Genomic DNA, 14,078 nt, shown 5'->3' on the forward strand with positions numbered 1-14,078 from the left:
ATGTTAACCCCGTTCGCAGGTGTTTGTGTGCTTGGTAGCTTAGCTTGTTACTTATTAGCCGGCTAAGGACGTAACCCTTTATGCATACATATACATTTTAGTTTATGATTCAGCCTTGGGTAAGACTTTTATAGTCTATGGCTATGACGCCCATAATGCGGCTCCATTAGGTCCGGGCGGTGGAGTCCGTCTTTTCTCAACGTGTGAATGACAAGCATTAAGAATAACAAAATATAGCTAATTCTCTTGCAGATTGTCTCATTTGATTATGAATGTAACGTTTATATAGGGGAACGACACTGTTAGCAGTAACTTGGTATGCATGTATTTCATGTTAGCTTAGCTTCTTAGCCTGAGCTAGCTCTGTTTACTTCCAGTTCCAGTTATTTGGAGCAGGCGGGATTAGACTCTGACGTCACAGTCGAGCCGTTAGTGGCCGACTCCGCCTACTAAGGGCTTCACGGCAACTCTGCAGAATCCTATGGGTGACGTCACGGACACTACGTCCATTTATATATACAGTCTATGGTTATGACGCAAGCAAATACGCGTGTTGCGTGACAACCTCCTACCCCTCGCATGTTCATTAAAGGAGAATGCCACAACATTTAGAAAGTTAATGTTATATTATTCATAGTGTAAGTGGGTCATTCTACAGAAAAGGTGGAAGTGCTGTCACTTACTTTTGCAGACACCAAAATACATGACGTTGACCTAATACTCACATTCATTATATATGTTGAATAAATAGAGATTGTCTTTGCAATGGTACTAAATAAAAAATAAAAAAATTAATGGTTTTATACGTAAATTACAATTTATTTAAGGAAAGTCAGATACTTCTTACTTTGTTTGTTAAAGGTGTCATTTTATCTTCAAATTTTACATGCGTCTTTCAAGTCTGTCATTAGTGTTACTCATTGCATAGCCCTAGGGGTGAACATTTGAATGGGAAAATGTATTGTATTGAAGAGTTAAACGATTTTGATATTGACTGAAGCCACATTTGGTCTGACACATTGCAGCCATTTTGTTAAAATGGTAGTGTTTTCTCCAAATTGTCACTGGTGTTACACTTCTTCCTGGTAACACGTAACACCAGTGACATACAAATAAGCTTTGTATAAAGTATAACAATTATTAAAAAATAAAAATACTTTAAGCTCTACTTGTTGTGGATTCATCAAGTTAAGAGTTAGTTATTGCTATTTAACAGGTTTTAGATGTTTTTAGATGGAATATATTTCAGCAGATTTGTATCACCCAGATTCCACCTTTTCTGTAGAATGACCCATGTATATTAAAATACAATCTTCACATCCAATCCAACTACATATGACAATGTTTTAATTAGTATCTCTTCAATTCATGGAGCAAAACCCTCCACCATTATGGGATGCTGCTGAGTATCTAATGTGTCATCACCATGAGGGATGCTTGAGGGAGTGTTAGTGAGGTAAGTGTTCATGTATTTGTTATAATCAGGTTCTTAAAATGATATGCATATTACACCCCTGGCCCTGTGTGATTATTACATGTTTAATTCCAAACCCATGGGCATTAATTGCTGCTATGACAGATTGCACACTGCTGGGAAGGCTGTGTATTACATTTTGGACCCTGACTGCAGGAATGTTGCTCCCATTCGTCTGATGCCGGGGCTCTGTGCAGTCAAGATATTTCACACCAAACTATGAACAAAAAAATGTTATGAACCTTGTCTGTGCATGCAGGGCTGGAATGTAACTGAGAACATGTTCTCAAGTACTGCACTTAAGTACAACCTTGAGGTACTGAGTTCACTTTAACAGTGTTGTCCACATTGGGCTTATACATAGTGCATGTTTCTATGTATTTGTTTGTATTACTAGGAAGAGTATTATTTGATGACCACATACTAAGGTGGACCAAATAAAGGTGTTTCGCTAACCCTTGTTTTATTTTAAATGATAAAACAATGACAACAACTGAGCACAAAATAAAGAAACACAAAGCGGCTTTAGGATCACAAAGAGAGGTTTCTGGACACTATGTTCTGCTTCAGATGCAAAAACATCAATTCAAGGAATTGAGGTAATTCTGTTGAAACATATACCAGGAGAAAAACATACATGCATTTGAAATTCAGTGGCATTCCTCATAAATTCTACTTCTTATGTCATACAGGAAATATGCCATGTTACTCATTTTACTCAAATTGTTTTATTAGCTGAAAATAAACTATCCTCAATGTCTAACTAATACACCATCACATTAAACAACCCTTCGTCTGTAAGATATGTGCTTATTTAGTAAAATGATGTTCGTCAGTACAAGATAAACTGGAACTACTACATAGTTTTTGCTCATTATTCCTAGCTGGATCTCTGAGAGGACAGATGGCGAGAGGGGGATGGCCACTAGGGCGGGGACTAAAGTCAGAATGGGCTTCAAACTCTCAGTCCATCAAGAAAACACAATGACTTATCCCAAAGATATTCCTAGATACTTAACCAGAGAGTATTGCCTCGTCCACATGATGGTTGAGCAGAACATCCACATGATCTGCCTCCAGAGATGCACCTTCTGTCCATTTGGTAGCCCTTTGAAACTCAGGAAGTAGTGGTAAACAAACTGTCTGGAGATCCCTGATGCTCTCTTAAAGTTCAGTGTGTGGCCAAATAAAGGGATCCGGCTCTCAAATGATATGAAAAAGGGAGAGGTCTTTCCACCATTTGTCAGTCACAGTTATAAATTCTCACATACAGAACAACATACCCTGAATGCCTCACACAGATTGAATAGCTTCAGATCATTTGCGAGACCCATTTCAGGGAGTGCTAAAAAAACTCACTGGCAAGGACCTTTGTATATTTGTATTATGTAAGAAGGCCATGCTTTTAGAGATTACACAGTAACAATAAAATGTCTAATCTAATGTTTATGATTTCTTCGTGTGTAATATTAACTTAAAGCTAATATTACTGCTGTATTATGGATGAGTGCAATCATTAAAAAAACAGCAAGAATGATGACCAGGACATGTAGCAAAGGGATGTTTAATGATTTCTTTGGACAATGAAATGTACATGTCCATTGTTGATGTATTACAAACAAGAGAATAAGAAAATCAACTTGGTGTTGTGTCAGCATTCCCAGTTCAACCTCATTTTCTTGTGTGATGTCAACTAAAAGATTCAAAATGGAGCAAAACAAGATGTCTGGAGTTTCACGCAAGGACTGACCAGTAGGGGGAGAGCCAGCTCTTGCAGACAAAAACTAAAACTAGTGAGTGAAACTACACTGCATGAGTATCTGCTATGCCCAGTTCCACTCATGTACCATTTGGCACTTTTGTTTCCATTTGGGGAAACTAAACGTGGAATAATCCAGTTCAATACTCATGATCTGAGACAAAGACCAGGCATAGCGTTTCCGGAGTGAGCTGATGCAAACACAAGCAAACATGGCTGAGAATGCGCACAGACACACAGCTGAATTCATGATGAGATCAAATAAAAAATAAATCACTTTAAATAAAAAGCTTTATCAAATGATGAAATGCAGATGATCATTGCCTTCTTGGCACATTATGGATTCCCTTGCAGCACCATTAATTATTATAAGAACAGAAGTCATGACGTGTTTAGGTCGACTTCATTTCGGATGAAAGTCAACAAACATTTCAAATGACTTTAATATTTAAATTAAAAAATATGTACCACAGTTCATTCTCACCAAACAGGGGTGGGAGTTCAAGCTGCTAGAAAGGGCAGCGAAGGAGACTGCCCATTAAGCAGTCAACTAAGAACGCACGTGACTGCACCAAACCTTATTTTTCTTACTGAAGAACACGATTTGGATTTCAATTATTTGTCAATGTCTCTAAGCATTTGGCCAGTTAATTTGTGGTTATATAATAAATAATCCATCCATAGTGGTTTTTACTGTCAAGTTTGTGTTCAACCTGAGATTTTTTCAAGGGCAGTCAGTTCATAAAAGAAATAAACATTCATCCTTCATGATAAAGTTGTATTGGAAATGCTGAATTAAATAATTTAAGACTTGTATCTACTGCGGTGCCCGATCTGAAGCGATTTTATTATTGCTATGCTGATCCATTTCCTTTCCAGTGGCAAGTAAACTCCCACCCTATCACACGCAGTGCTGTTGAATGGGAATGCCATATCAAGTGGTGAATGTCTTGGTCCCCTACATCGCGTGAGGATGCAGTGAAACTCAGAATAATTAGGCAAACGAAGGTGAGCAAACTCGATCTGAGGTGAATGGAAAAGTGCAGTGATCAAGTCAACATGAGCTGTAAATGCATACAACTTCATACATTCCTCCTGTAGCTCACTGGCAGGGCAGTCATTCCTCACGTGCCTTCACAACAAAAACAAAAACAAATGTAAGACTTTAACGATGGCTATTCACAGACACAGACTGTGTAGTGTGCGTTTGTGATGAGGAGAGGAAGAGAGAAAGAGAGGTGGAGTGCTAATATATCATGAAATTACATGTACTCGATTTATAAAAAACTACCGTGGTACTGAACACTGACCTCTTTCTAACAAATAATCTGGTATACAACATTTACAAAATGAACATTGTAATAGTGTGATATTTATAATATATATGCTACTGCCTTCCTCTGGTTCTCTGCATTTGTTAAACCTCCAACCCCTCCTTTTGATTGGTACGCAGTAACGCGTACACAGCACACCCGACGAGTAGCAGCCTAATACAAATAGAGAACAGGAAGACTCTGTGGACAGTGAGTACACCTGCATGTGTGTCCTGAGTGTGTGTGTATGGTAGCTCCGCTCGTCCACCAGGCAGCCACAAGTTGCCGGTAGACTCAGCAGTGAAGGGAAATTTAAGAGAGAGTAAACTTCTGGGATACCAAGATTCTTCAGCTCACGTGGTACAGGATGTCCTTATCCAAGATACTTGCACATTTAAGACAGTCCTGATATACTTAAGGAGATAATAATTATTATAATAACAATAGTATTAAACATGTGTCTTGGTTATTTCTGTCCCATGGCAGCAGGGGGGGGGATAGTCTGCAATATTCTGGATTGTTTTCGGTGTGTGATCGCCACATTTCTCCCGCCGTCAGCTGTTGTGAGGGATCGGCCTCTGTGCATCTGTGTGTGTTTGTCTCCGTGTGTGTTTTGTGTCAATGAATGTGTGAAGTGAGTCTGGATTTTTTTTTTTCGGTGATCTGTGCTGGTTCACTCTCAGAGGCGGGTTTGGGCCTCGGGGACGTAGATTTCGATGCTGTCGGCGCTTTCCGTGGCCGAGTTCTGTCGTACTGACGCCGCGCGCTTTGCCGCCATCAAGCGTTTCCTGGCTTCTTGCCGCTGTTTGTCCACGGCCGAGTCCACGCTTCTGTCCTTCCCTGCCGACAGCTTGGGCTTAGTCTGCTTCTTTGGCACAGATGATGGAAGCTGCTTGTTTTCGTCCTGAAGAAATCATGTCAAGAAGGAAAAGGAATAAGGTACGGTGTGGTACCAGCTGAGAACACAACCTGGTGATGAACACTCATTTGTTAGTCATTTAGCATGCCAACTACTACCTTGACTAACCAACAGGTAGCTCTGTCAATAGAGAAATGTAAAAAGGATCATTAATTTACAAGATATTAAGAGAAAATATTCGCTTTGGTAAAGCCGACACCAGCAAACATTTGGCATTTTCACTTGATCATTTTAACAATTCCTTATCAAAATAGATGCAGATAAACTTTTGGTTGACTGACGAATTAAAAAAACGGTACTTGAGTTACAACTTTGTATCCAAAAACTTAAGGCGAGACACCCCAGGTGAATAGGGTAATTTTTTTAACTTAAAGGTATCAGCTAGACATTTCTCCAGTTAATTACTTACAATAAGGCAATTGTTTTTTGTATTACAAGTTTTCTGAAATAGCATGTTTAAATATGCAAATTAACCATTCTCTCATTAAATATGCGCATATTTTAACACATTTCAGGAATCGAAATCTGAACTTTGGATATAGCCAGATTCAAAATTCTTGTTTCATTTTGTAGTCATATTAGTATCTAAGGCTTTTACAGAAGGGATATTGGATATCTCTTTTATCACTCCATAAATCAGAAAATACTGTCAACAGCCCTAAAATATCAATTTCCGCCATGTTTTAGGTATACAATGTTGTATAATTCAGGCTATGAATGATATATGAACAAACCCTTCTGTAAAAGCCTTCATAATATTGATAGGAATATAACTGGAAGGTTTGGTGTATGTACGTGCTACTGAAGTTGAAATTTCGAACTCAGAGTAGGAGAAAAAACTCATTTTGAGAAAACGACCTTTAAAGATTGCAGTGAGGCGCTAGCTAAACCCTCCTGTTCTTTGGATGACAGCTTGCGCATCGACGCACTCCGTGAAGGTATTTCATGTTCGGGGTCATTTCTTTTTTGTATAACCTTGCTTCGTGCAAGTGACAATTGTTGTCGCATCTGAACGAATCACGTTGTCAGAAATTGACACCAGCCAATGAGATTTCGTTTCTTGGTTTAAGACCCCTTTGTGCTTTCACGATTGGTTGCTGATACAAAGGAAATGACCATATTTGGATCCGGTGAGATTGTGCAGGAGAGACGGAGCTTTCCAGCGATACCTCTGTTGACATGGTGCACACAGCGGTCGCGGTACTTTATGTTACGTTAGAATGCTAACTTTTGGTGAATTTAGGAGAAATCTACAGACGCAAATAGACAAACTATAGTAAAATAAACACTTAAATGTGTATTTTGGACGTTTTCCTTCCAAAAGCCTGAAAGAAAACATGTTATAGAATCAAAATAGCACCAAATCTCAAAATTGACCAGTACTTTGAAAAACCATGTTTTTGCCTGCCGTGTCTCGCCTTAAGCTGATCATAATCGCCCTACACCAAACTTCACCTTCTTCTCTGGTTTTTCAGGAAGTTGCCAGTTGTTGGCTTTCAGTTGGTAGAGCTCGTCAAACTTCATGCTGATGTCCTCTATTGAGAGTTGTAGCAGATCCCAGAACCCTGCGAGGTCCTGCGCTGTTGGTCGTGGGTTGGCATTAACGTCCTAGTGAGAGGAAAACGAGAAGTAAATGACTTTGATCAAATCAGAGAGCAATAATCATATTACTCCTCTCACACATATTTTTCCTGCGCAGCTCCTTCAAGCAAATGGATGAAGAGTAAAATTACATTTGACCAGTGGCGAACCGTCAGGGCCTTCAAGGTATTCAGAGAATACCCTGGAACACTCAGATAAAAACAAAAAATCGATTTAATTATATAAATAAAATGTAATAAAATGTATATAAAATGAATAAATGAGAATGGTGTCTGTGTTGTTGATCTGTAATATTAGTGTTACGTTGATTTGTTTGTCCTTCTCGGACCATGCACTACGCATTTCAGTGGGTTTGTGTTAGAAAAGAAAGCAACCAATCAGATCTTGTTCTGGGTCTCTGGGTAGAATATCCTTCACCAAGGTATTCTACATCCTTGATAGAATGCCCTGGCCGTTGCACTGAATGAGAGCGTACGTTTGGACTGACAGTTTGATCAACCAATCATATATTGATTTGTAGCCAATGGGCGTATTCTTTCAGAGTTTCCCTCGGTTCCAGGGTATTCTAGCAGAGGGAGGGGGGTCTTCATATTTCATGCCAGAAAGGATCGTTTCATCTCTGAATGTAATTGGAAGACTTCTGCATGTCAGTATGTACATGACGAGTTTGTAGGAAGCAGGTCAGTTGGAGATTGAGAAGCCAATAAAAACATCTGGTAAGTAGAGGAGTGTATCAAGAGAGACATTCAATAGGATGTAATGAAGCCACTCACCAGGTTCTCATTACAGAGTCCTCTGAACTGCTCAAACTTCTTTGTGATGAGGAGCTGAGCGCTGCCTACTGCACTGCGGACCGTCCCCAACACTAAGAGAGAGAAACATAATACAATCAGCAAGTTTTCAGAGAGTAGAAACATTTGGAGCTTTAGGATATATAAAACTACAACAAGATTGAAAGAACATGAAAGGGTTAGGTAGCCCCATTGGGGCAAAGTGGAGGGTTACTATGATTTTATACTTGTATCTAGTATTGAAACATTTGTCTTGACATTTAGCACTTAACATGCGATTTCCTGACAAGTAATATTCTAAACACATCTTAAGGATATTACAAATGTGTATCCTTTTTTATTTCAATTCATAATTCCGGTCCACAGAGAGCAGAAGGACTGATGGAGCCTCTGAATCTAGTGTGCTGCTTGCTCATTCATATTTAAGTCACTGCAGAGATAGATCTGCCTAAAAGCCTGAGTGGTATTCTGGGAGATGAAAAAGTGAAATGACTGCGGTTGCTCTGTTGCAGCCAAAACAAAATGCACTCCCCTGCAATGAGCTTGTTCTGTTTCTGTGAGCTGATGGCAGTAATGACTGTCTCATTGTTCATGGTAAACACAGACAAGCCCTAGTCCTCTGTCTGTGGAGCCTACTAACAACAACATCAATTTCATTCTTTAAGTTACACAATGACAAGCTATTAACTCTACTTGATTTAGTTCTGTGTATTTGAAGTCTTTCCTTTGTCTCTTTTTGTGACGATTGATCTAGAAAGATGCCCTTGAAATGACCTACTTTTTTAAGATTTTCATCCAAGATACTTTTAAGAACACTAAGAAGGCTAATTTTCACATTTACCAAGTAGCTTCAGATCTAAAATATCATCTGATTTATTGTCTAGTGTAAGTTGGTCCAAAGTAAATAAAAAGTTATTTCATGCACTTGTATCTCTTACCCTCCTCTGAAATCGTGTTGTCTTTGGTCTCCTTCTCCATCTGTTGACACCAGCCCTCCATGCGCCCCGCCTCCGCCTGCAGCAGCTTCATAAACCAGTTCCCGTCTCGGAGGCAGGCTGGCGTACCGGGCTGAGCACCCTCTCCGGGGGTGCTGCAGTTCCCGGTCTCCAGGCTGGGGTCAGGCGGTGGCAGCGAGGAGGGGTCTAAAGCCGGGTCCAGAGTCTCCGGGGGCGAGTTGGATATCCTGGAGGGGGCTGAGGAGTGTTCAAGGGGCTTCTGCTCCATGGCTTTGTCCTGTCTGGTGGCGTTCACTGTTTGACTGTTGGTGCCGTTGGTTGTGATGTTTTCTGTGGTCGCGGCGTCCTGGGGCTCCTGAGGCTCAGTCTCTGTGTTTTGTCTGGACGCCATGCTGTTGTCCCGGCTGAGACTGCAGAGACAGGCATTAACATCAGCTTCTGACAGACAGTTAAATAAATAAGATGATGAAGTGTGTGTCAAACACGTCCCACAGTAACAGTTTGGGGTCACCGTGCTTAAGTGACAGGACATTATTGCAGCTGATGGTGCAGTAGGATCTATTGCAAAGGAGCACAAGTATACAACAACGAGGCTTCAGAGATAACGAGCAGCAGGAAAGGAAGCAGGCAGTCAACCAAATGGGATGAGGGGAAATGACAGTGCGTTGGAAAGGTTGAAATGCCCAGTTTTTCAGGTCACTATGGTCATAACTAGAGAAAAAAGGAGATCAGTCAGAAACATGGGCTGCTGCCAGGCTGACTGCTGAACGACCCTGACAACAGTCTGATGCACTGACTGAAGATTCACCCGCCACACGTGCACAAGACAGAATGACAATGTGAGTGTGTGCACTTCCTGAGGGAAAAGCAGGAAACAGCTAGAGTGCATTCAGACAGACAAGAAGTTGAGGATGAGCCATCGGGCAGAAATCATTGTCACAAGAATAAAAAGCACCAAGTGGAGCTTTCTTGTAACCTTTCAGTTCAGCTTGTTCAGTGTAACTGACCCAAACATATTCTTGAGGTCTAACAAACATGTATAAGAAGAGGTTTGCTCTTCAATGTTTGAAATTGTGCATTGTTCACATCTAAGTTTGCTTGCTTTAAGTCCTCTTCACTGCCTTTTTTCTGCTGACAACCTGTCAATCAGCAGCATGGCATGAAACTAACAGGGATGTGTATCGTGTAACCAAAATGCTCATAAACAAAGACCCACCTTTAGAAAAGATTTCCTGCTTTAAATGCAATTAAACATGATTTATATTACTATATGGAAACTGTAGGTTACTTTATTTCTTTATTTACTCCACTTGTTCATACGTTGTGGTGCTTAAAGATCAAATGCAAAGCTTCCAAATATGCTACATTTGTATAGAAATGTTGTTTTTAAGACTGCCTGTATTTTTTATTTTATTTAAATCGAGATAATACACCCAAAAAAAAGCTTTTTATTGATCCAAAACTCGACCCAAAGCCGTCTGAATTTCTGACATGTAATTCCCAGCAGCCTCCGCGCGCGTGACGTAATAGTGGCCAAACAGTCTCTGGACCAAATATCCCGACTCGGCAGTCTCGGTCACATGCTTTTCGAAAAGAAAACTGAATTAACATGGGTTATTGTTGAGCTTGTTGTTGTACGAACGGTGCGGGATCTGGGAGAGTTTTACATGCATTTCCCAAAGACCAAATCATCCGCAAAAAATGGATTTTTTTTAGTGAATCGTGTTGGATGGCAACCGACAAAATGGAGCAAGTTGTGTTCTGACCACTTCGCGTGTGATGCATACGACGTTGATCCTGCTATCATGAAGTCTGTTGGTGGAGAAGCATTAATAGCACGTCGGAGGCTGAAACCCGGAGCCGTCCCCTCCATATTTCAGCACAAGAAACCACTGAAAGAACGAAAGAGCCGGGCGATGCAGAAACGCCAAAGAATTGAGGTAAACAACTTTTGATTAGATTTCAAAGCGCACGGAGCACAGCAGATAATGCAGATAACGGAATTGCAGTTTTATTGCTTATAGAGGTGGGCACCGTTAGATTCTGTGTCTTTACGATCATAAACAATGTGTTGGATGTGGAGCTAGGATAAGTAATAAGGGCGCTAGGAGTGATAGGTTAGCATTTTTCGCTCGGGGCTAATTCACTGTTAGCATTGTAGTTTATCTGCAGCTCATTCATCGCTCCTCCACTCATAACGGAAAATGTCGAACGTCCTACAGTCGGTGATGCAGACTTCTTCTCCCATCTCTTCCTTCACTTCCCCATAGTTGTGGCAGCACTTGTTTTCTCGGCTTGTATGCATGGTCTGGCAGTTTCCACATCTACACCAATTATCAGCACCCTCGGCCTCTTCCTCAGATGGCGAACTTGAATCATCGCCATCAGCACTTTCATCGGTGATATCAGGTGACGTTTCCTTGTATTTCCTCTTCGACATCAGAGGCTCGTATAGATATGGTTGGATGTCGACAACATACTCCAGATATTGGGTGGCCTCCGACTCAGAATCAGACATGATAGACGAAACTAAGTTGTACTATCGGCGGAAGCCGCTGTGAGCCGCTGCGAGCATTTTTCGCTCGGGGCTAATTCAGAGGCTCACTCAGAACGCCTGGACTTTATTTTTCTAAATCTCTCTAAAAAGGTCAAATTTCACTTGTTTTGCATCAATCTTGATACAGGGGTACTTATTATATGTTATAGTTTGGATTCCTAAAGCTTTTAGTCTATAGTCTACTCAGAATCAGACATGATAGATGAAACTAGTTGTACTATCGGCGGAAGCCGCTGTGATTGATAAGCCAGGTGGAAATATGTTTGGCACATCTGACGTCACGCGCCGCCATCTTGCGGAGGAGCGGCGGAGAAAATAAATCGTCGGACTTGGTGTTGGGGGTTGAACAAAATTAATATTGCGCATTGCCAGACTCATATTATCTCCGATTTTAATACTGCAATATCTTAGATAGTGTTGTAGCTATATGATTTTGATTGTACTGGCAATTATACAAAAAGCTTTGCATTTGATCTTTAAGCTCAGCATGTTTGGCATGTATGCAAAACGGTGATGTACTGTATGAGGCATAGAAAATTGTGAATACTCTTTTCAAGATAAGATGTGAAGTCACAAGCCAATTATATCTCAATAGACTCATAAAAAGATTCCAATAGGGGAAAGCATTACCATATGTATAGGGTAATATCCCGTCTTCTCATATCTAATAGATCCATCTTCAGAGCACCATTGTGAGGCATGTCACCCATCAGATCACTCGTGGCTACCATTCACTGTTACATTAAATACGAGTGTATACTTACGGCCTGCCGTTCTCCACTTGAACTCCGATAGACTGAAAGGTGAGGGGTGCAGTCAGGGGTAAGGGTTCTTCTCTTAACACTGGAAGAACACAATCCACCTGAAAAATCATGGACAGAAAAGTCAAATACAGCCGAAGGACGGGGAACTGGGACTGTCTTTAGTCTCCTCCCAGTATGATTGCATCTGAATATAAATAAGACAATTGTTACCTGGATTCCGATAGAGGACAGTTTCCTCTTGGTTGCAGTCGGCGGTTGCTGTAGGGTGAATCCGAAGCTCAGGGTGTCATTTTGGGACTGGGTAGATGTGGAAGTGGTGGAAGTGGCGACACTGCTGCTGGTGGTGGTGGTGGGAGGAGGAGGGAGGTCTCGGGGGGCTGGGACAGGATGGACAGAGCCTGCAGCGGGGGCAGGGGCTGCAGCAGGGACAGGGACTGGGGGAGGCCGGGTCCCCTTTGCCAGACTGCCTGTGCGGATGCTACAGAGACTGTCAGATGAGTTGCTGCGTCCTGATTGGCTGTTGGCCTCGCTGCCACGGTCCTGATGGTCAAGGTATACGTCTTGGGCTGACTCTGTGCTGCTCTGCACCGTCACCGAGATGAGGGGCTTGGATGTGGTGCGGGGGGGGACTGGAGGAGGAGCCTTCCTACTGCTGACTGCAACCGGGAAGAGAGGAAAGGAGACTTCGAATGAGAAATCTGCTTATTGCCGCAGGACATCAGACAAAAGCACAAGGAATATAAAACTGTGCTACTTGACATTAGCCAGCTGGCGCCTATAAAATGTCATAACACAAAACCATAAACAAACCTGCCCTTTGCCCTTATTGCTGCCACTATCAGGCTGTACTTAGAGCTTCCTGTGTCCTGTAAACCTGCTGTTGGCTGCGTCAAACAGTCTGTCTCTGGAGACCTTCCTCTACATGCCACACCTTTGCATCCATTTTACACTGGGGACTATCAGACAAGACAACACTGATCATAGACTATTTTTACCAATCAGTTTTAGGAACAATAGCACCAGAGGAAAAGTCCTATTTATTTCCTGTTTGTGTCACGACTTCATCTGAACAACAGGGAGCGTTCCTGCTACTGGTGATGATTTCACTATTCAGTCGATGTAAAGCTATACAAAAATCTAAATATACAAAAAAGTGAACTCTGAGTTTGAATATTGCGACTTTAGGGTAGGTGGGATATATTTATATCAAGTCCCATGTTTAATGCAGTGAGTGCAGGGATTTGATTGACAAAATGAGGTTAGACCCTGGGCTTCTCAGCTGATAATTAGAATCATGGTGCTTGGGGACCAGCCCTGAGTGGACGTTATGAATCGATGAAAGGAAACTTGCAGACTTGGATAAGGAGGCTGAAGCTCCACAATGCCCTTCTGATAAGTCCACAATGTGCTGAATGGTTTGATTGTTTTTTATTTCTGCTGTAGAAATTAATGGCATTTAAACTACTAGCAAACAATTCATCTTACTTGCTTTTCTCTCATCAATGCTCCCGTGCTCTCAACTTGTTTATTTGTATTAAGACAGTTCAGTCCTGCAAACTCCACTCTCCTTACAAAAACGTCTACAGAAATCTATCCACAAGTAGGGCTGGGCGATAAATCGATTTTATCGATTAACTCGAGTGTGTAGTTCACGTCGACTTGTTAAAATGAAAATCGGTTTTCTCTTCAACATCCGCCAACTTTTCCCTCTGGGCTCCCGTAGTTCGCCTCAGCCCTCCCCCCGCACAGTGCGCGCATTTACCAAATAGAGTGATACACATTACACAAACAACATGACAACGAGCAGGTAAGAACTTGTTCCAAAGAAAGGCACGGTGTCATCCGTTATTTGGAATTGGTTTGCGTTCGCGAGGTCAGATTTAGACCAGACAACACCCCGCTGCAAAGTATGTTTGAAGTCTGTTGCTAGCAAAGGCAGCAGT

General features: G+C 41.5%; 1 protein-coding gene across 2 annotated transcripts in view; it reads right to left on the minus strand.

The window, feature by feature from the left end:
• Positions 1–3,021: 3,021 nt before the first annotated feature.
• dlgap4a (discs, large (Drosophila) homolog-associated protein 4a) overlaps positions 3,022–14,078 on the minus strand; it is a 95,956-nt gene continuing 84,899 nt past the window's right edge. For both annotated transcript variants that reach the window (XM_034211020.1, XM_034211019.1), the window contains exons 6-11: positions 12,346–12,791; positions 12,136–12,233; positions 8,797–9,224; positions 7,841–7,932; positions 6,921–7,073; positions 3,022–5,450 (exon numbers count right to left, since the gene is read on the minus strand). In XM_034211020.1, the coding sequence (XP_034066911.1) occupies positions 5,226–5,450; positions 6,921–7,073; positions 7,841–7,932; positions 8,797–9,224; positions 12,136–12,233; positions 12,346–12,791 (1,442 nt within the window). In that variant the 3' untranslated portion in view covers positions 3,022–5,225. The remainder of the gene's footprint in view (positions 5,451–6,920; positions 7,074–7,840; positions 7,933–8,796; positions 9,225–12,135; positions 12,234–12,345; positions 12,792–14,078) is intronic.

Source organism: Gymnodraco acuticeps, unplaced genomic scaffold, assembly GCF_902827175.1.
Source record: "Gymnodraco acuticeps unplaced genomic scaffold, fGymAcu1.1, whole genome shotgun sequence".
Classification (NCBI taxonomy): Eukaryota; Metazoa; Chordata; class Actinopteri; order Perciformes; family Bathydraconidae; genus Gymnodraco; species Gymnodraco acuticeps.